The sequence below is a fragment of the Alosa alosa genome, chromosome 16 (genome assembly GCF_017589495.1).
Source record: "Alosa alosa isolate M-15738 ecotype Scorff River chromosome 16, AALO_Geno_1.1, whole genome shotgun sequence".
NCBI classification, from domain to species: Eukaryota; Metazoa; Chordata; class Actinopteri; order Clupeiformes; family Clupeidae; genus Alosa; species Alosa alosa.
The window spans coordinates 15,687,022-15,709,710 of NC_063204.1; the positions used below are offsets into that span (position 1 = coordinate 15,687,022).

The 22,689-nt window shown below is 38.6% G+C and overlaps 1 protein-coding gene across 3 annotated transcripts; it reads left to right on the top strand.

Moving 5' to 3' along the window:
* Window positions 1-645: 645 nt before the first annotated feature.
* cdh19 (cadherin 19, type 2) lies at window positions 646-14,320 on the top strand. Of its 3 annotated transcripts, none has more exons than XM_048266891.1 (13): window positions 646-880; window positions 3,222-3,595; window positions 3,705-3,999; window positions 4,765-4,884; window positions 5,256-5,423; window positions 6,611-6,798; window positions 7,665-7,918; window positions 8,736-8,872; window positions 9,204-9,325; window positions 9,714-9,831; window positions 9,970-10,221; window positions 10,612-10,653; window positions 11,455-11,527. In XM_048266891.1, the coding sequence occupies exons 2-12, from the start codon at window positions 3,392-3,394 to the stop codon at window positions 10,626-10,628; spliced, it is 1,875 nt and encodes a 624-aa protein (XP_048122848.1). In that variant the 5' UTR covers window positions 646-880; window positions 3,222-3,391; the 3' UTR covers window positions 10,629-10,653; window positions 11,455-11,527. The 3 variants fall into 3 exon arrangements, with proteins under 3 accessions (XP_048122848.1, XP_048122849.1, XP_048122847.1); XM_048266892.1 differs by having other exon boundaries at window positions 10,615-10,653; XM_048266890.1 differs by lacking the exon at window positions 10,612-10,653 and having other exon boundaries at window positions 11,455-14,320.
* The last annotated feature ends 8,369 nt before the right edge of the window (window positions 14,321-22,689 follow it).

The window sequence follows — 22,689 nt, forward strand, 5'->3', positions numbered from 1 at the left end:
ACACACACACACACACACACACACACACACACACACTTTCTCCTGTCATGGAGTTGTAGCTGTTGCTACAGTGTCCTCTGTTGGTATGTGCTTTCATATACATTTCCACAGAGCACTTTCTCTCTCTCTCTCTCTCTCTCTCTCTCTCTCTCTCTCTCTCTCTGTTCACTTAGTTTGCCACGAGTTCTGTTCAACAGGGTGCAGTTGATTTGCACAGTGCACATCCCCATTTTCAACTGGCTGACCTTATAACAAGCTTGTCCATTTTCCACCACAAGTTTCTTTCACTTTTTGGACACTCCCTTATTTCAGAAATCTAAATAGGAATGTAGACACTGAAGGGCCACCACTTTTATCAAACCAAGCCACCAGCTACGTAGAGAGTTCCTTTCTGGACTAAATGTCAGAACCAAACTGTAGCCCATTATCATTCACAGAAATGCCTGCCATCCATGGATCGCCTTCCTGCCTGACCAGCAACACTGTCATAAGTGCTCTATTGTATCCCATAGAAGAGAGAGAGAGAGAGGGAGAAGAGAAAACATAGAAATCCATTTGTATCTCAGGCCTGGGTCATTCGCATCAGAATGAAGGCCTTGAGTGTTTGCCGTGTGGTGGAGATAGGAGTCCAGACAATAGCGCCAGTGTTTGTTCTTCCCGAGAAGTTGTAGAGAAGGAGAAAAAAGTCACTGAAAGAGAGGTCATCAGTTGGTTGGGACGGGGAGACTCATGGACATTATCCCTCTACACACATGTGCTCTATACTTACATGCAGGAGGTCTATAATTCACAACTTCTGGAATTACTAGAGATGGATTATTGTGTGTGATTGTAATCATACATGAACATTTCTATGGAAAAATTGGAATTCAAGAGAAAGGTATGTGTTTTTGTTTTTACACTCCAGTGATGAGGAACTACAGCAAATGTATGTGGTCCAAATCTAAACGTAATCATTTAAATTTCTTTATTGAACCTGCCATGCTTCCTTGACGTTGATTGAGACTGATCAAAACAAATAATTTAACGTTTATTCAATTTCATGCTATTTAAAAAATACAAAATGTCAATGTCATCAAAATGTCATCTCTCAACTTAGTGAAACTTAACAAAGTCATATTCTAGATGTTTGTGTCTTTCATCTTTCCTATTCTCTAGTATAAAAGTGATATGCCAAATAAAGGCTTAGTAGTTTTAAACAAAAGTAGATCTTCTATTTTTTTAAAAAGGTTGTTTGTTTCTTTCTTTTTTACATCATATCAGACATGTTTGTTTGTGGGGGACATACATGGGTACACTTCAATAGAAGTTGGTGTCACCATCTTTTCAAGCATAACAGGAAACATTTTACCAAACGCACAGCCCCCACATGACCAATTACAAACTGCTCAGTTGTATGATGTCATATATGTCTCCTTTGTTCAACCCTTGATAGACGAGCTAAAACCTTTTCATGAAAAAATTATTTATCCATGGCAAAGTCTTGAGACACCAGTTAGATCCTAGAAGTCTAAGACAACACAAAATTGTGCAGGTTTTATTAATATTTCAGTATTTAAAAGATATTTGATATGGTTTATTTCAAGCCACTAATTAATGTGAATTATTCCCATCTATGATTTTTTTTTTAATTAAACAAACAAACTACATAGAAAGACAATAGGAGGTTATGGATAAAACTATGAAATACAGAAATAGAGTATTTGTTCTTGATACCTCAGAGATATGCACAGAAATAAATGAAAATAGCTAAAAGTTCAACTACATGAAACAATCAGACCTGTCTGATTTTCCCCCCTTTCAATTTTGTTTTCTCCTTCAGAGTGTCATAGATAGTGCATGAGCCATAAGCCACGTTTGGGTATTATTTACTCCTCTCCTTTTCTGATGTGCTCACATTTGACAGCTGAGTTTCCCCCATAACGCCAGTAACTTCTAAATTTTGGTCTCATGATGTGTGCTTGGCAAGCCTATGAAAGCTCATCATTAGCTCACGATTCAGTGGTCACTAATTGGAATGTCACTCCCTAAGCTGTGAAGATATAAATATGTTAAGACACACTCACACACATAAACACATACACACCCTCACATTTTGTAACTAAATTGAATTTCAAAAGGAAATTGGCCATCAGTAATTGTTTTTTGCCACTGTGACATAATAGAATATAAGGGTAGAAGCCAATCTGTGTTGTGAGATTAAACAATTGCAATCAGTTGGTAATAGGAGAGAGGATGATTTAAACAGAAATGGGTTAATACAGTCATATACTGTATTTATATAACCGATGTCCAGACTTTAATGTTGATATTTCTGACCAATCATTATTAGAGGGATGCACTGACTTGAGTAGCACTTGATGGTACATTTTCATTTTGATTCAACCAAAATCAATTCACCACCACATTTATGTTTTAAGGATAGCAGTTTACAGATGGACTTACCGATCATGATGAATGGCATTGGCACCCAGACTTTTGTCTGTAGTGATGATTTGTTTACACTAAGGACGCAAATATTGATATTTTGAATGCCTTCAAGTTTCTTCAAGTGTCTTCAAGTTTCTGTCTGCTCCGTTTAATGGGATTACAAGAAAGCCTGCTTCTCAGTTATGTATCACAAAATCAAATGTGTTACAAGATTTGTTATAAATAGTATTTCTGGACCATTTAAAGTGACAGATTATGGTATATGCATAATAAAAGAGCTGAGATTAAGTTTTGGCAATAACTTTTATCCAAAGCAAAAAGTACTCTTGATGTTCTTACTTGTTTGAGGGACACATCTAGTAGCCCTGGGCAGTCATACATTTCCATTCACATTTGCAATTGGATACACACACACACACGCACACACACATACACACACACACACACACACACACACACACACACACACACACACACACACACACACACACTTTTTATTTTATTTTAATGGTTTAAGTTTACATTCTCAGCTAGAAAACTCTGTGTCCTATAATGTAGGAATGGTAAATGACAAATGTTACTCATTAATACAAATAGTTTTGTTCCTTAAGCACATCAATAAATGTCAGAATTCACAATAATTCATTGCAATCAGTATTTGCAGGAATATAGATTATGATTATGTAAATTAGTTTACAAGAATATACTATAGGTCATTCACCATACAGCTACTTCAATACATTATTTTTAATGGTTTTACTGCATGTTGTTCTCCTGTTTTGTTGATATAGAATGAAAAGCCACTGAATCTGGACAGAGGTGCAGTGATACAGAAATGTAAATGCTTTGACTCCACACTGGAATGTCGTCATGAAGCTCCAAAATGACATTTCAGTTGTACCCTGGAATTAAAACCCACTGTATGAAATAACCAGTTAAAACAAAGAGATAAATTGAAACCATGGACTGTGCTGTCCTTCCCATGGTGATCATCACCTTCATGCTGCCCGGCTATGTGCTGGCAGATAGAGGGGCTCCAAATAGTGTTTACATCTTGCAGTCGACCACAAGTCAACTAGCACCTCACCCGCGACTCAAGCGTGGCTGGATTTGGAATGAGCTTTTTGTGGAGGAAGAAGACCCTATTCTACGAGTCATTGGCAAGGTGGTGTGCCCCCCATCAATCCCATTACTGCTTTCTCAAGCCTGAATTTATATGACATAATTATATGACACATATACTAAATTGTAGTTATTTGTCTCCCTATTCACAGCTCATAACAGATTCTGATACTGGGAACTTTGCTATCAAATATATTTTGTCTGGAGAGGGGGCTGGTGAGATCTTCGAAATCGATGAGTACACAGGTGAAATCAGCTGCCTGAAGATGCTGGACCGGGAAGAGAAGGCCTTCTACATCCTACAGGCCCAGGCCATAGACAGGAGGACAGAGCAGCCTGTTGAGCCTGAGTCAGAGTTTATCATCAAAGTTAAAGACGTTAATGACAATGCTCCTGTTTTCCAAAATGAACCCTATGTTTCCAGCATTCCAGAGATGTGTCCAATGGGTAGGTCTGAATATTACACCATAGAATATCTATTTTCCATTTTTGTATGTAATAATAATATAACACATGCAAACAATTACAGTAAAAACTAAACTATCAAACTAATTATTTTATTAATAACAGATTCAACAGTTTAAATGATGGCATATAACATATATGGTTCACATAAATACAACATAACATTGCATTTTTGAAAGCAGATCCTTTTTAATATTTCTGATTGTCATCACAGCCCTAGAGTCACATTTCTTGGCATTCCCACTATATTTCAGTATTCTGGTGGCTGAATGCATTTTCTTGAGACATCTTACTACCACACTACTTCCCTGGATATGATTTATTTCTACTTAAATATTGCTATCATTACCATTGGCACACACATTACCATTTCAATTTATATGTAATCTGCCTCTATGGCATAATGTCTTTATTGTAATAAATCATATTGTGCTCGCAATGGACTAGAGAGAGAGAGCAATATAACTTAGCAGAGGAAGAGCATTACAGAGAGAGAGAGGCAGGAGGAGCTAGCCCATGAGGAGTGGGACAGTAGAATGCTTGGAAAAAAGACAGAGTCTGACAGAAAGACAGAGAATTTACATAATTTGTTGGCATTCTCACAATACACAGAGAGAGAGAGAGAGAGAGAACGAGAGAGATAGAGATAGAGAGACATGTACATACACATACTGTACACACACACACACACACACACACACACATGATGGATTGATTGATACTGTTCTATGTGATCATGTATGATAGGTACAACCGTTGTTCAGGTAACAGCAACAGATGCAGATGACCCACTGACGGGGAGCAATGCCAAACTCATATACTCCATCCTACAGGGGGACCCCTACTTCTCTGTGGAACCAAAGACAGGTCAGTTTGCCTTGACAAAAATTATGTTTAATTAATTTCCAAAAAAAAAGATTCGCACTCCATAAGCTTACGTAAGTGTAAATTAGAGAAAAGTTTATCAAAGCTAATCCCAAACCTTCTTTTGAGATGAAAAAAACACACACACAACCAATGTCCCTTGCTTCCCAAAAGTGAGAATTTTATGATGACCTTCAGACACTTGTAGACTGTTGAGAGACTGTGATATGTGTAATATTTGTATCGCAATATCACAAGTACATTTTCAAAGTTGGTGTATATCTTGAACTTGCTGATTGTAAAAACCCACCTTTTGGACTTAGAAAATGCTTCTCTCTCTTTTTTCCATTATATCGCTGTCTTCACCTCCCAAGGGCTGATTCTTACCTCTTGGCCAAACATGGATCGTGAAGCCAGAGAGAGATATCTGGTAGTGGTCCAGGTCAAAGACATGATGGGTTTGAATGGTGGCTACTCAGCCACCACAACAGTGACCATCACCTTATCAGATGTCAATGACAATGGGCCCAATTTTCAACACAGTAAGTCCTCCCAAGATTTCATTGTTATTTTCCCCTTTGCATTCATTGACATTTCTTCTGACATTTTAAAAAAAGACATTCAGAGTCATTCTAATCAAGTTTGGTGTGCATTTGCTGTAGGGCTGTGTAGAATCCAGATATGATACTGTAACATTTGATTATAAGCTTTAACACGATTCAAATTCACGATTCACGACTCAAAGAGCTTCAAATGTTGATTTAAATATCATTATCACAGAATCCTAGCCGTCCCACTTTCTATCTATGCCTGATATTTATAGCAGTCATTGTTAGAATTTGGAGCTTACTGTGCTGTAAACACTATTCTATATTAATGATCATTGGATTTCGCCCATAGGTTTCAGAATGGTACAGCCAAGAGCCCTATGGAAGTCACACCCAGTTCGACAAAAAAAAAAAAAAACTTTATATGAGATGTTGAAGAATTAAACTAAATTAATGCACAGTTTAAAGTGTTAAGTTTAGGAATGCTAGCTGTACAATATTAATGAGAGATTGTTGTCTATACTGTACATTGCATTGAGCATTGTCTTCCTTGACACAACATTACAGCAGAATACAGTAGCTGCCAACTCTCACACATTGAGAGTGAGATTTATTCATTTGATTGGCTCCATGTGCTCTCACACCAATCGAAGGTGTGAGAGTTGGCAGTTGTTACAGTGTTGCAAAAACTGCTATTGATAAAGAAAATACCAATCAGTGTGGTGTGTTAGTAAAACTGCTAAATCCATTGTCAACATTCAAGTCATTTTAGCCTACAAGACTTGAATAACAGAACTGAAGATGTATGTTTGAATGTGTATTACGTTTTAGTGTGCATATGCATGATTCCACAGTTATCTTTAATCAGTCCCACATGAAAGGACATTTGTCATGACCTTTTGAAATAGATCACAGCTTTAATACAGATCCATCTTTATAAATGAATAACTCATAGTGCAATTGGTTGTAAAACAGCATGAAATAGCACCCATGTAATTTACCTACTGTTACAGTTTTTCCCCCTTTCTGCAGAAAGTATGCAATTTCTCTGTCTCTCATTTTAAGGGTGACTTCCACATATGTGATGCAGCTGTTCAAATATCAAAGACAAAATAAACTTTTCTTTGTTGACCTTCTATAGTCTATAACACTAGTGACTCACAATTCACCTATCTTCACAGACCTCTACACATTTGCAGTGCCAGAGTCAGCTGCATTGGGCACCACAGTGGGTAGGATCATGGCAGAAGACGGAGATGTCGGTGTGAACGCCAGAATGAACTACAGCCTGGAGGACTTGGAAGAAAGCTCCACCTTTAAGATTCAAACTGACCCTGTGACTCAAGAGGGTGTGATTCTGCTGGCCAAGGTGAGATTCAGAAACCCCAGTTCTCCATTATGGATACTAAACCCTTTTTTTCATTTTTAAAAAGGAAAAAGAAACTGCAGAGGCACTCTGAGGTTGAAAAAGTACTTTAAAAAGCCTTTAATTTAATATGGCAAGAATTGGTTAACAGCATATTGGCCTTCATCAGGGCCTTCATTCTATACAAATGGATTGAACATATTAAATGTATAGCCAAGTCTAAATCAGAGGATTGGCCTAACCCTCTGATTACTCTGAAGTGTAGACGTGATATTGACAGTCTCTTTGCATGCCCTCTTCCTATTCTTTTGCCAATGTTGTAAAAGATGTCCCGATGGTAGTTTTCAGACAGAAATGGCTCAGCCTATTCTTGAAGTCTTTCTCTCCTGTTGAGTTTCCCAAGGAATTGACTGCCCTTCACAGAATTGGTTTTATGAGTTCTGATATGCTGTTCACTCAAGGCATGAGGCAGAAAGAATTTAATGTTGATGGATTGGACTTGTTCGGAAATGGAAGTGATAGTCTTTTCTCAAGTCCTTTGGGGGACACGGTAACAGCTGAAACAAGGATGGTGTTGTGTATTGAAATTCACACATGGTCAAGTAAAAGCCTGGATGATCTATAGTATAAATGAAATGTTTCTGAAATGGCCCTGATGTCCTATGACTGTTTTATGCATAAGAACTGAATCAAATCCGACTTAACTCATTCCCAATGACATATTACAGCATTCATAATGTTCATATTACTGGTATGTAAATCAAATTAATGACAACTATTATGTAAATAACCTAAATGTGAAGTCATTTCAGAATATTTTCAGGACTGCATTCAATTGTAAACCTGCTGTGAATTTTGCTTGTTTTCAGCCACTGGATTATGAGAGCAAGAGACGATTTGTTATTGCCGTGGATGCCATCAATGACCACTTAGACACACGGTTCCTCAGTGTCTATGAGTTCAGCGACAGAACTACTGTGAAAATTATGGTGGAAGATGTGGATGAGCCACCTGTATTCAGTGCGCTGATGTACGAATGGAAAGTTCCTGAAAATGCGGTTGTTGGAACACAAGTTGGAACAGTCAGTGCAAGAGACACTGATGCAGCCAATAATCCAATATTGTAAGTGAAACATTTTTTTTGTTTTCTGTGCTAAATGATAACCAAGATTTTGTTTTTGTTTTTATCAATGTAAGTGGGTGCAGTTATCCACTGTTTTGCTGATCTATTCTGATTCATGAGTCAGAAAGGCAATTACCTTAGAGAAATTGGGGGAAGAACATTGAAAGGTCAGCAGTCAAGTTTAATCTGAAAATCTTTATAAATCTGAACATAAGCATACATATTTTAGAGAGATCTTTGGCATATATGCCTGTAGATTAATCTTGTGTTAATTTTGAAGAAAGTCAGTGCCAATACAAGAAGGAACAAAATAATTACTCTATTTGTAGCAGATTGTGCTATGTGCTTAAATGCTGATTTCAAGTCTTTTGAACATAATGGAATTTTGCGCATATGGAAGTTTGAAACAGGTGGTTTATACTTTATGATAACGATGTTTCACTTGATAAGGTTTCAGAGAACTTTTTCAGATTAAGACCAACATATTCTACTGTATGCATTTAACAGTCCCTTATTAAAAGGGTTGTTTGTAGACTTTTAATTATTGTCTTGTGAATAGGACCCAACTTCAACGAATGTCTTTGAACAAAAATATGTTTTGAAACTGAAAGATTTCTTTTACAATTTCAAATGCAACCCTTTACTAGCACTTAGACTTCTGGTTGGCTGCATTCTCATTCATTCCTTCCTTCATTCATTCCCTGGAAAAGTTCAGTGCATGTCAGTTCTTAATTTTGAGGTCCAAAAAACAGTACTATCACCCGCAAGAAACAGCTTCATGGATATGAACTTTCCCTTTTGCTTTTTTCTCATTCAGATACTCCATGGCCAAAGGCAGTGACATGAGGAACGTTCTCAGAATAGACCCCAACAATGGAACTGTAACCGTGGCCAAACCTCTGGACCGAGAGACAGATGACTGGCACAATCTGACAATTTCTGCCAAGGAGACAAGTGAGGCAAATCTGTCATTCTGGGAGACATGCACTGAGGTTACTTTAGCCCAGTATCAGTCGGAACTCTCTAGTAAATTATATGAGCCATATATATAAGCCAGTGACATCAAAACCCTTTTCATTGTGCAAGCTATCTAGACCGTTGTATGATCCATTTCAGACATTGTTATACAAAGTTATTTCCCACTGCTTTTAGATGGAGACTATGTTTTAGCTGTCAAAAAATAAACCTTCAGAGACAATGGGATTTTGCCTACACTAGGAAGAACATGCCCCTGCCAGGGACTCACGGCTTGTTCAATGTGTTAATGCTTTACCTCTCATTTCAGGGGAGGGCTATTTATCGTCATTTGTGGAGGTGTTTATCCGAGTGCTGGATATCAATGACAATGCGCCACAACTTTCCAGAGAGTACCAGCCACATATTTGTGAGGGCACACAGGCAGGAGAGGTGAAGTTACATGCTGAAGCTACACAGATATTGAGCCTAAATAAATCATGCAAATGTCCACATATTACCCCTGTTTTTCTATATGAATAGCACACATTTTACATAATATTGTATGTTAAATAGATACTGTATATTGGTTATAGCCTTACCTTATATTGGTTCTTCTTTAAATGATTGATTAATGATTTGTTGATTCATGATATATTTCCACTGTTAAAAAAATAAAGAAAGAAACATAAAAATATTCAGCTGAACTGTTACTATTAATGGATAATTCAAAAGTCATGATATAAGTCGATGTTATGGAGTATAAAGTATATTTGTTTGATATGAAACATGATTTTTGCTTGTTTTATGGTTGCCTGAGTTTTTCTTTCATGTTCTTTAGGTTATTCAGATGATCAGTGCCACTGATCCTGATGACCCCATGGAGGGCCACCATTTCTACTTCTCCATGGTTTCAGAGAAGAACACAAATCCAAACTTTACTATCCGAGATAACCAGGGTTTGTTATGCTGATGGCAATGGGACCAGACAGAAATATCCTGTTAACAACTTTTCCAGATAATTACAAGCTCTCTCTCTCTCTCTCTCTCTCTCTCTCTCTCTCTCTCTCTCTCTCTCTCTCCATGTGTGTAATCAGATAACACCGCAGGAATCTTGGCTCGCCGGAGCACTTTCTCAAGGAAAGACCGCACCCAGTATGTCTTGCCAGTAGTGGTGACAGACAGTGGGTCCCCTGCCATGTCCAGCACCAGTACTCTGACCATCAGTGTGTGCATCTGCCAGCCAGCTGGGCACTGCCCGTCGGGTGGAGTTGAGGCTTTCGCCCTCTCCATGGGTTTGAATCTACAAGGTCTCATGGGTCTTCTGGTCTGTCTGGCTACACTTGCAGGTAAGAAATGAGGGAAGGTGGGAGGATTTGTGGGTATTGTTATCTTAATAGAGTCTGATATTCTATTGAGTTGTGTTCTGTTTTCATTGTCTTTATCATAATGGTATAGTTCTAAATTTAGGGAAGTTCAGGATCAGAGCATTATTCATTTAGTGTCAATTAAAAAAGTGTTTTGCATGACTTGTGACATGCTGCTGATCATTTCATTAATTAATCATAGTTGATTTAGAGTAATTTTGACCATCAAGCTCACAGGTCCCACATCTGTTGCAATGAAGAAGAGAGATGATTAAGACAATTGAGATAGAGTGCTGTTGGTAATTGGGAATGTCATCCTTGATATTGCACACTCCAAAAGAGTTCTCCAATAGACCAAGTCCTTTTTTTCAGCAGAGCCATTGTGTTAGTCAAAGTGCCTCATCACATAACCTGGCAAGTATTGTGTGTGTGTGTGTGTGTGTGTGTGTGACTGTGCTTCTGCCTTTGAGGCTGGCTTCAACGCTGTGCATTCAGAGAATTCACGTAATTATGATTCTGAACTCTAGTTCAAATCCTACAGTAACTCTGGTGCAAGTAATTTTAAATGCTTTGTCAAGAATAACACTATTTCTTGATGTGGTCATGAGACTGTAATTAGGCCAGCCCTGGGGTGCTTTCATGGGTTTGCAAAAATGTGAAGCCTAATAATGCACAACTGCTTTGTGTGCGCTGTCCCAATCATATAAAATATTAATATAAATAATCTGCAAGCTAACACTCGTACACATGCACGTTGTTAAATGAAAAGACCCATTTATTTCAAACTGGAGCCTTGAGCTTCATAAGTATACAGCATAGATCATGAGCTGACTGAAAATTTGTTCATGACTCTGTGACCTAAAGCCTGAATGAATTCACTGCGGACTGCTTTGAAGAAAATATTCAAGTCAGTGCTTTGACATGTAATTGTTCAGAATTGATGCCAGGAGGAAGCAAATTCCACAAATTTCACCCAAGCCTGTTCTTTAAAAATGTGCAGTAATTCAAATCATAAAATGGTAAAAAACCTCCTTATTTTTATGTTAAAATAAATGAGTCTGAAAAAGAAGAGATTGATGACTGAGCCCATCTCATTTAGAAATTGAATGGGCTTAATAGGCTGAGGTACAGATCTAAGCACTGCCTCATTTTGCCCTTTAAACTCCATCAGCTGATTCTCTATGTGGTGTTTAAGCTTCTGTCCTGTCTCCCCAGTTCTCTCTGCACTAATTATTGCCGTGAGGAGACATAGGAAGAGGAATCAAGAGAAGTTGTCGGTGGATGAAATGGAAACCTTGGAGTACTCGGAGAAAGTATTGCGGTATTCTGAGCCGAACAGCAACCAGAACGACTGCCTGCCAGCCCAGGTCCCCCTGAGGCCTCACCCCAGGCGCCGGGAACGCCGGTTGCGGAGGGAAGAGGTGGCGGCCAGCATCCGCATGTCCCTGCGCCACTCCCACCTCATTGGCCCCGAGGATGATGTCTTCCGCCAGTTCATTATGGATCGCCTGGCTGAGGCTGACCAGGACCCATACGCACCTCCCTTTGACTGCCTGCGAACATATGCCTTTGAGGGCACAGGATCTGACACTGGATCCCTGAGCTCTCTGGAGTCCTGCACGGTGGAGTCTGGGGCTGAGAGAGCCCGTGAGCCTACCACACGATTCTTTAGACTCACTCCCTGGATGGGCGGGGCAGAAGAAGAGACGAGTTTCTGAATAAGAAATGAAAGGTGAAGTAATGCCCAACAATGTCCGACTAAGATGACAATATCTCCATCCAAAGTAGAGAACATATGAGTGAGACTGAACTGATGGGAGATAAAAAGACTAGTTTACAATATACTATGCCAATAGACATTTATGATTATGGTTTATATTTATAGATCTTTGCCAATAGTATTGTATTGTATACTGTTTCTAGGGAATTAATGTCCTTTTTAGACTCCATTTATTACTTTTCTGTTATTGTTATTTATCAATTTAATTTGTGTTTACATGAATTCAATTTTCTGTGGCTCCATTTGTAACATATTCCTCACAGTTGATACTTTGCAACTGTAGACTATGGAGTCGTGCTATGTTTTGTATTGAATTGCATCTACTCAGAAGAATGCATAAATGACTCATTTAATAGTCCAGCGCTAGAGCATATGTAGAGCGTATGAAACTTGATACTATCTTTTGGATTCTCAAATAAGACTCCACATGAACTTACCAGAAAGTAGTACCAGAAGTAGAATATAAGCCTGAAATAGTAAAATGTGCTATTAAAGGTGAGGGTCAGCGATTGTGGAGGAAATCACATTTGTTTATATTTATGTTTCTATTTAAATCTATTAGCAGACACTTTTTTCCAAAACGTACATTATATTTCAACCAAGGACCAAACGAAACACACCAGAGAGGTAGGTCACCAGTATTCAGTATTCCCACGGAAATTCCTCACAAGTTTTTGTTTTTGTTTGGTAGACATGCTGCCCCCACTTTGCTTGTTTCCAGTTTCTGGAGCCTGGGCTGCCTAAAGACACCAGGTCTTTTTTTACAGTGTACTCACAGAATGGGCTTGTAGCGAATCGTGAGGTGATGATTGCTGAATGTGACAAAACATGTTATGGGCTTGAAATAGCGTACAATCGCTGACTGTACCTTTAAGACCCAAACAAGCCGGTAAATAAACCAAGCAATGTCCTATATAACTTTTACGTAATTCACTGGTTCCATTGCATCTGTGTTTTGCTAACAAAGGGATTGTCACATTTTTACATGACCTGACTGATGGTACTCTGACTTATATTTCTCAATCATTAAATACCTTAAATAATTGTTCATAAATCATGAAGTTATTCAAGTAGAAAGAGCTCTCAGTAGTTTATGTTATGAAGAGAGTGGGGAGACAGCTTGTTGACAACACCAATAAATATTATGAAACGGAGGATTTCCAACCTGTGCACCAAGACAGCTCAAGCCTTCCCTTTCATAATTCAAAACATATGGGACATTTAGATGTTAGTCTTCAGTGGTACATGGCTAAATATGTCACTGTGAGCTCTACCACATTGCATGTTTGGCAAGCCCAGAGTGTTTCGCCTACATGATGGCTTATCTCACTGTCTACAAGCCTGGCTTGGGCCAAGCCAAGTTCTGGTATTTACATTTTTTCTAGGTGGCAGACGGTTGGGGAGGCTGGTGGCACCAAAGTAATCCTGATAGAGAACTAACGACGCCCTTGGGTTTACAGGGTGCAGAGTGGAAACATCTGCCATTAAAGACACATAGTGAGATTGCATTGGAAAAGTAAGAGTCTATGTACACAGATATTCAACAGCTACACTCCCTTGAGTAGGTGTCACAGCCAAACACTCAGATAAGCAATGGCATTTGGACATCACCTGTAAGTTAATGCTGCCATTTGGAGCCGGTGGTATATCTGAAATAATTTGCATGAAAACACCAGTGGAGTGTGGAAATAAAACCGAACAAAAATCCAAGGCATTTACAATGGTACTGACAGAGGGTATGAACTGTGAGAGGTATGTTGCCATTGCTGTCAAAGAAAAGATAGAATAAGCAATTTCAATCGGGACTCACCCATTGTGCATGTGAAATGGTGAGAATTGGCAGTGAATACATTCCTCTAATGCCATTCCGAGGACTGGGGCATCTCAAGCTATTCAGGGAGGAAACCATTTAACCTTTTCAGTGTTCTTTTCCTTTGTATGTATATCCACTATGAATACCACGGTTAATTTAACATGAGAGTTCCTTTTCCATTGCACAATTATGTCCATTACAAGTGGTGAAGGGATTCACACCTTTGGCCAAACCGTGACTTAGGGTCATATTGTCAATTCAACTCCGGCTTTTCAAAGAGCCGTGAATCCAATCAGCATGGGCCATGACAGGCACAATACAAAATTTCATTAGGTCCTCCTCCAGTGAAAGACCTACGTGATTGAACTAAATCTGCACTTGACTGATGTTCATCTCTGTGTCCATCACAAACCCTGATTCTTTAAAAGACCATAAAAGCATGTCTGTGTGCATTTGCTCTGACATATAAAAAAATGAAATAAATAAATGACTAGACAGAGTTGATGTTCTTCACTAACCCACCATGTGTGAACTACAGGAGTGTGTACAGACAGAAACCAAATGAGGTTTGAATGCAATGCAAATAGGTTTTTGTCATCACTCAAACATGCAGAGATACAGTGCTCTGGTCTCTGAAGTGTAGCATGAAATGAGCAGTAATAAGCAGAGATGTGCTCTGCATGCATATGAGTGGAAAGCAGAAAAAAACATCTTTCATGTTAAGGCTTGTTTAATGGCTAATTACAGTGTAAATGCTGCCCTTGATATTTTGGCAAATTGGAGTGTGGTCGGTGTGGTCACAGTTTTAAATTATTACCTGTGTATGCTCCACTCTATTAGTGAAAAGACAATCTAGTGTAGGTAGCATACCGACTCTCGAAAGAAGCATATATGAGTAATGATAGAATGGCACATACACAACAACTGGAATTTGGATTCTTGTTAAGAAAACCTTCTTGATAAAAAGAAGACATGGTCAAAGCTTCTCTTTCAGATGCAGGATTGATGATTTTTCATTAGAGAGGCTTCTAGAGGGATCCGTAGGAAACCTCTTTGTCACAACCCCCTGACCCTTCCTCTTTGTTGTATGACTTTGGATATAAACTCTAACAAGGGATACTGTTCTGGGGGATGCAGCTTCTCTCCTGTCTCTGTACATCTTTTCGACAAGTTATGCTGCTCAGCAACACAAAAGACAGAATCTGTTTCGTTTGGGCCATTATTCAGAATGCAAGGGCTCTCACTTGACACTCAGTGGAGCAAGGAAATGAGAAATGACTCCCATTTTGACTCTTGATTTTTTCCTGCCTTAATACACAGACCTGCAAACCACTTTGCAGCGCCATGACACACACAGACACACACACACACACACAGACACACACACACACACACACACACACACACACACACACACACACACACACACACACACACACAGTTTCATATTCTATATTGTCTCTGTGGTTTGGAGTCCAGATATCGTTTTAAATACAACAAAATCAAACCACTTCGGAGTCACTATAATATTGTTCTCTCTCCCAGGATGTAGGTTTTGACATTGGGGAAAAATGGTCCTAGCTGAGAGCTAATTAGCTGCCATTCATAATTGATTAAAGGCTAAGCCTAAATAATAAATGGAAATCTAATTTTATTTGGAATGTTTAGTCATTTACAGATACCTTAGGCATTATACAGGCAATAGCTAGAAAACATGCCTCTGTAATTACAGCACAATTTGTCAATCACATTTAGTTCGTCTTGTTAAAGGGCAAAGATAGCCAGAATCATTTTCACCTTTTCTGGTTTGACTTTCCAGTGTTTTCTTGGCTGTATAAAGAGACAGGAATAAATCAATCAAATCTTTAATGAATGATATAAGGTCACAGATCTTTGGCAAACAGATGAAGAGTTTGTTTCTTTGAAATACAAATTATGTGTCAAATACGAGACCTCAGGAAATGTCCAATGTTTGCCCCAAAAGAAGTTAAAAAATATGAAAGCAGAAAAAATATGTGCCTGAGTTGCTCCAAACTGAAAATCCATACCCATCAGGTAAGGTTTAGCAACTGCATAACTTGTTTGCTTGGGAAGAAAGTTTCTGATCTGACACTCTAGAGAACAGTATAGCCACATTTAATCTCAAGTAACGTATCCACTCTCACCAATAGAGGCATGATAAATAAAAGCTAGTCCTTAAGGTTTGACAGCAATATCAGTCTCCATTGGGTATGCACATATTGTGAGGGATGGTCTGTGGTGAGGGAAGACAAAGCGTCGATGCAGTCTGCAGCAGTAGCACATCATTAATAACAGGGGGACCTTTGAAGATCCTGCATAAATGTCTAATTAGGTTTGGTAACCTTTAGGAAACTCAAGTGGGTGAATACTAAGCAGATCCCGAGATCTTGTTTTGCATGGCAAACTAAGGGCTTGACATGTCGGGGAGGGTGCAAGTGTTGACATTGAGGAGCACTATCCCTCCCACTTACAAAGGGCACAATAAAAAACACCCTCCCTGGTTTCCAACTCCATGCTTAACACACCTCTCTTTTCCCCATAGTATGATTGTGGAAAACATTCATGGTATTCCATAGCAGCATTCCAACACAGCTGTGATATACATTCTTTAGGCATTTGATCTAACCTCTCACTCCATATCTCTCTCACACTCTCTCTCTCTCTTGGGTCCCTCTCTTTCTCTCACACACACACGCATACGCACAGACACGCACCCTCACACACGCACGCGCACGCACACACACACACACACACACACACACACACACACACACACACACACACGCACACACACACACGCACGCACGCACGCACGCACACACACACACGCACACACACACGCGCACACACACACACACACGCACGCACGCACGCATGCACGCACACACACGCACACGCACACATCAATACTTTCAAAACATTGAGAGAAATCAGAGAGGCTCCAAATACATGTCGACAGCCTGTGAGCACTCAGAACAAGGGGAAACGCAGATACTGCAGTACCTCCTAAAGGAAGAGAAGAAATAGATCTGCTTCCCCAAGCAGCAACTCATAGACACAGGACACAACTGAACTTGCTTTAGATTTAAAATCACTCAGGACTTTCTTTAATGTTAGTATAGTCTTTGGATAAATATGGAGAAATGCATGCTGACAGAAAAAAAACAAGACTTTCCTGGACTATGACTGTCCCTCTGAAATGTTTGAAAGTAATGTGAATTCCCTCCCTAGTGGCGGTGGAGAAACAGTTTATTTTGAGCTTTTTCTCTTTGAAGTGGAAATCAATGGCAGGCACAGGCTAAGGGCTGAAATGAAAAGTAGTCAAATGTTCTTGGCTTTAGACAGTTTTTCCTTAAGAAGCCCGGTGCAAATCCCAAGAGTCATCCATGTGGGACTTTGATGGGAAAAAGATATGAATGTATGAGGGCATGGAGCCACAATGTTTGTTAGTTTTGATTTCAGCCATAAAAAAGCCAATATACACAAAGGTCATTGCTACTTTAAGATTGCATCACTGCAAAATGAATTTGTCTCATTTGTTGTGATTAAGCTCTTCTTTGAAGACCTGTAATAGTGCATGAATATCCACATTGTCCTGGTTGCAGTTCTGATCTGAGGAAAAAAAGTTGTGTCATTCAATAGGATTTCCAGTGGCCCAGTTATATCCTTTGTGGGTCTACTAGTCCCAATACCTAAACAATAAAACACAAACAACTCTCTGACATTTTCCATGAGGTGGTGATTTACAGCAACAACAGACAGATGTCCATTGCATTGCCACCTAGGCAGGGCAAATTTGGGGCGAGATCTATTTTATGCAAATCCTGAGTTACGTAACAATGCAACTACAAATAGGAGTGAGGGCAGCATGACATCCTTGGGCCTCAACTCCAAAAAATGATTGAATTCCTTGTCAGTATATGCCCAAAGGAAAATGTTCTTGCCTCAAAAATGTCTTCCCTCTGTCTGATGAGAAATAAATAAGCAACGTCTTTGCATTGTGCTTTCAAAATAGGTTTTTCTTGGTCAGTGGTGATATGATTTTCAGTGGAGTCAAACTAGCAATGTGTGATAGATTCGCCTGACCACACCTCGTTCATTTGCTATTTAGACAATGTACTGTATGTGCCTGATGGGATAATGAACTACGGTGGCCAGAACCTAGCAAAGACAGTTGCCACTGCAATGTGGCAGGCGTAAGATAGGGCCTTTTATGTTTCTTAAAGATTCGCATCGGGGTCCTGTTCACCCTGACAGGACTTGTTTTCTGATAATGTCTGGTGGACAATACATTATACAGTGATGGCCAAAAGTGTTGGCACCCATGCTAAAGTTGACTGAAAAGAGGAATATAAAATCATCTTTTGGAAATTGATGTTAATGCCTTAAGTGAAAAATGAGGAAATATCTAACCTTTAAGGACACCAATTTTCTTAGTGAATGAATAATGTATCATAAATAAATAAATGTTCTTCCTTAAAATACAGGGGTCATAAGTATTGACACCCCATGTTAAATTCTCATAGAGACAGGCAGATTTTTATTTTTAAAGGCCAGTTATTTCATGGATCCAGAATACTGTGCATCCTGATAAAGTTACCTTGGCCTTTGGAATTAAAATAGCCCCACATCATCACATACCCTTGTGATTTGCATTGAGCTCAATGAGCATCAAACCAGCTAATAGGCTAACTGAAATAACACCCATGCCAATCTATAGGTATGGTGAAGGGTATGTGATTGCTGTACTGTGGCACTGTACATTACTAAGTGTCTAAAGCTTTTGAAATTGTTTTCATAACTAGTTTAACTACTTTTTTTTGTGAGGAGGAAAATTTGATAAAACAAATGTTGAAAGTATTCATAAGAGCAAATATGTTGGCACTAATGATGCCAAATTTTTGTTATGTTTTGAAACGGAAGCTGCTGCAATGAATTGAGAAAGGTTTAAACATATATATAGCAAAGTTTGAATCTGTTGGTCTCTCCTTTGTTGTTTGCTAGTTTTCACAGAGGATATGTTATGTGCGCATTATTCCCTTCTAGAGGAAATCAGGGTCTTTGGGGAGCCCCAATTTTCTGAATGAGCAGTTCCAGAAAGAGCTAATAATATGTTAATGCAGCTCGGAAGACATTGGGGAGGCCTGGTGACAGCAATCACGGCAGCTTAGAGCTTTGTGTCCTTAGGGTCCTCGTCACACAAATAAACCCAGTAAACATAGATCAGGTATGCAGCTTGGCATTTGGGGCACTGGGACCCTCTGTCTAACTGAGGTACAAAGGAATGAGAGAAAGTGAAAACCACGGCAAGACATGCCACAGAGTGTAAGAGTATCTCCTGCCTTTTGAAGCGGACAAAAAAAAAATGTAAGACCCACCAAGCACTACTTCCAAGATAGCAAGAGGCTTGGTGGACCAGTGTCGGCCAACTGGGGGCAGATCTAGTGTCTGTTGGCGCTTTGCCATTGTGGTCTAAACATTTTTTCCTTCCTTTTATGCAATATTCATAACAGGTTAAATTAATGGTGATGGTCTGACATCGGACAAAAGGTGGCACGTCACTGGTGGTACGGTATCTGAAAATCTGTTTTTGCTATCTGGGTTGTATCAATAGTTCATTGTAAAATGGCATTAATGGTTAAACAAAAGCCTTAGTGTTTTGGAATTATTAAAACTCTTTCTGATTTTTAAAGCTATCCGATACTTATTTGAGGTCTGAACAAGAGCAGGCTCTCTCCGTGCAGTCTTAGTAAACCTCAATTGAACATTTTTGGGCATTTTAACTTTTGAAAAAGGAAAATCTAACTATAATATACTCTGGAAAAGGATAAGTGGAGCCGGGTGTCAATGTATAATAAGTCTATTTTTTTGGTTGAATTGCGCTTTATCTGACACACTAGTATTTTATACATTCAATTAACCTTTTCTCAATGACTTTCTCAACAAAAAAAAAAAACATAATAAACAAACATAATAAACTGTAATCACTGGATAGGACTGTTTTTCTTTCATCATACTATGTGGATATCCAGTGTAAATATATTTTGCAGAACACAGATAGGGAAGAACTGAATTATAGTAAGTATGCAACAGAGGCTTCACAAGATCCAACACTTCACTTACACTTCAATACATCACCTGTATTGAATTCAAAGACTAGATGTATTGTTCAAGTTGTTCCACAATACACTTTCTTGTCACAAGGTTTTCTGGTCATAAATATAATAAATGGAATACAATTCAAGTAGAAACAAAATTATAGAGTTTTAGTGCAATGGTTAACTCTGAGCTGACAAGAGAAACCTCACATATTTAGAACTGATTCCAGATCAGCATAAGATGGATGACAAGCCACTTACTGAATAGTTGTAGCTGTGTTAGTTTATCTGGCCCCATCTATGTTGGTTTATCTAGCCAAGGGGTCCAAACTCATATTACTGTAGGTAGTGGGCTGGATTTGTTGGAATGAGACCTCGTGGGTCTCATTGTTATTGTCATGATCATTATCATTTTTCTACATGGGTATCATACAGACAAGAACAAATAATGTACTGCTGTCCTACACTGCTCTTTCTCTCTTGAAATGCCCTACTTCCATGTTAGTTTTTTCCACCTCTTCCTTCCTGAGGATGGTTTGTAGTGCTAGGTTTAATCAATCTATCATATTATAGAGATATTGTTTACACATTGTTGAAGACAATGAAGGGAGGGGGGCATATGAAAGCTGCTGGTGGGCCTGATCTGGCCCCTGGGCCTTATGCTTGACACCCCTGATCTAACCCTAGCTACTGTATGCTGGTTTATCAAGCCCTATCCTCCCACTCCATGCCATATCCAGGTCTAAGTGCCCACTGATCCGATCTGCGGTCATTTCCCGATCCCATCCTATCTCTCTTTCCCACTCGCTTCCTGTCAATCTTCACTGTCCCAGCTAAATAAAAAAGAAGCCTAAAATATACACTTAAAAAAGAAACACAGTACAAATACAATACAAATCACATATACATATGAAACAAGCTGATCTCCCACCACTTTGACAAGCCACACGTGAGCGTAAAATACACTCACACCATTGAATTAAAACATGGTTAACTTCCATTCCAAAACCATTATTGCAGGCCACTGGCAGTAAGGACAAAACCTAAGCGAGGCAGGTGGTATTAGATCATAAATGGAGAGACAAGTGCCTTACTTACCCTGACGACATGTCCCTGATTCATACATTACAGGACCTGTGTTCAAAACAGGAAAAATAATGATAATAAAATTACATTAATATAAATATTTAATGTTAAACCATTTTAAAACACAGCATTACTTCCCCATGATTGTCCTCATTACATTCATAGTGGTCTAAATTCTTTTAATTAGATTTTTGATTGAATTAGTGCACCAGAAATGGATGCAGTTAAGAATTAAATTTGAAGTGATTGGATCGGACTATCAGAAATCAGCAGTGACACCGTGGTCTTCCAGAACTGGCTAGATAATGCTTAATTTTGATGATATCACATTAAGCATCCCCTTGCTTTGCTGATTGGTAGAATGCAAACACTACATTACTAAATGGCTTCCACACCACAGTGAAAACTGATCTGAGAGGTAGTATAACAGGGCTAGGCAGAAAGAAGTGGTCCAAGGGGGAAACCTATGCTTCAAAGACATAATGTCCTTTATAAACAAACATCCTGATTGCAAACTCTTAACTCTGTTCAGTGTTTTGTTCTTTATTTATTGCAATGCAATTTTGCCTCTGACCTCATAACATAAATACTTCAGTGTTAGGGACATGTGAAAATTACATAAGTAAAGATCCCAGGATTGTTACATTATTAGATTAGCCTGACAGTTTTACATGAATAAATGCTTATTGAGGAAAAGTTATCTTTTTTAACTACAATAGAAATTGGGTGCCATATCTAGGCCTTGTCAGGACCAATTAGCCCCCATTTTGCTCTTCAAAAAGAGATCAGAGTTTGCTCAGTGGCTCTGTGTTGCGTGTAACTGTTTTCCGTGTCAACATGATAAACAAACACGAACATGCCTCCCACACACTTCAGTCCAAGCTTGGCTGATGATGACGAACATCAGTAGAAAATGGCTGTTAATTAGAGATTGTCGATTACGCCTCATTTGAAGCAATTGCATAGTGACATGTTTAATCACACTACCAGTACGACTTCTATCTTTGTCTTTTTTCTATACAAATTAAACAATGCTTGGAATGTTATGTTTATATACTTATATATTAATATATATTTATATATTACGAACTGACCATGGCATGTGTAAACAGCTGTTCATTATTATTATTATTGTTATGGTTATTATTATTATTATTATTATTATTATTATTATATACTATTATTATTATTATTATACTAGTGTTAGTATTATAATTATACTAGTAGAAGTAGTAGTAGTATCTCTCATATGGCATTTGGCTTGGTCCAATGAATTGCAAATAAATACTTCTCCTCACAGTATACTACAAAACAGTGTTGGATATAAAGATATAATTATTACAGATACTAAACATATTTAACATATATTTCTTTTGATTTCGGCATGCACCCAGACACCATGCACTCTTGCTGTGTTCTCATGGTTTGTCACTCTATCTTTTGTATCATTGCTCTTTTTTGTTGATAGAGCAAGACCATCAAAAAAAAAAAAAACTGTACATATACTTATTGGAAATGGACTATAGGGTAGGTGACTGAAGACTTTCCTTTGTGTTGCCATGTGTGCTTTCATTCTCTAAAATTTCAAATTCCCTTCCCTAATGTAACCGAGCTTTAGCACTTATTACTATATTATAATAATTCGTCAGTCA

Bases quoted from the DNA above. Each gene is read 5' to 3' on its own strand.
- cdh19 (XM_048266890.1), top strand. From the start codon at position 3,392: ATGGACTGTGCTGTCCTTCCCATGGTGATCATCACCTTCATGCTGCCC. The intron at 6,799-7,664 runs GTGAGATTCAGA...GCTTGTTTTCAG, and splicing joins GTGTGATTCTGCTGGCCAAG to CCACTGGATTATGAGAGCAA. The intron at 9,326-9,713 runs GTGAAGTTACAT...CATGTTCTTTAG, and splicing joins AGGGCACACAGGCAGGAGAG to GTTATTCAGATGATCAGTGC.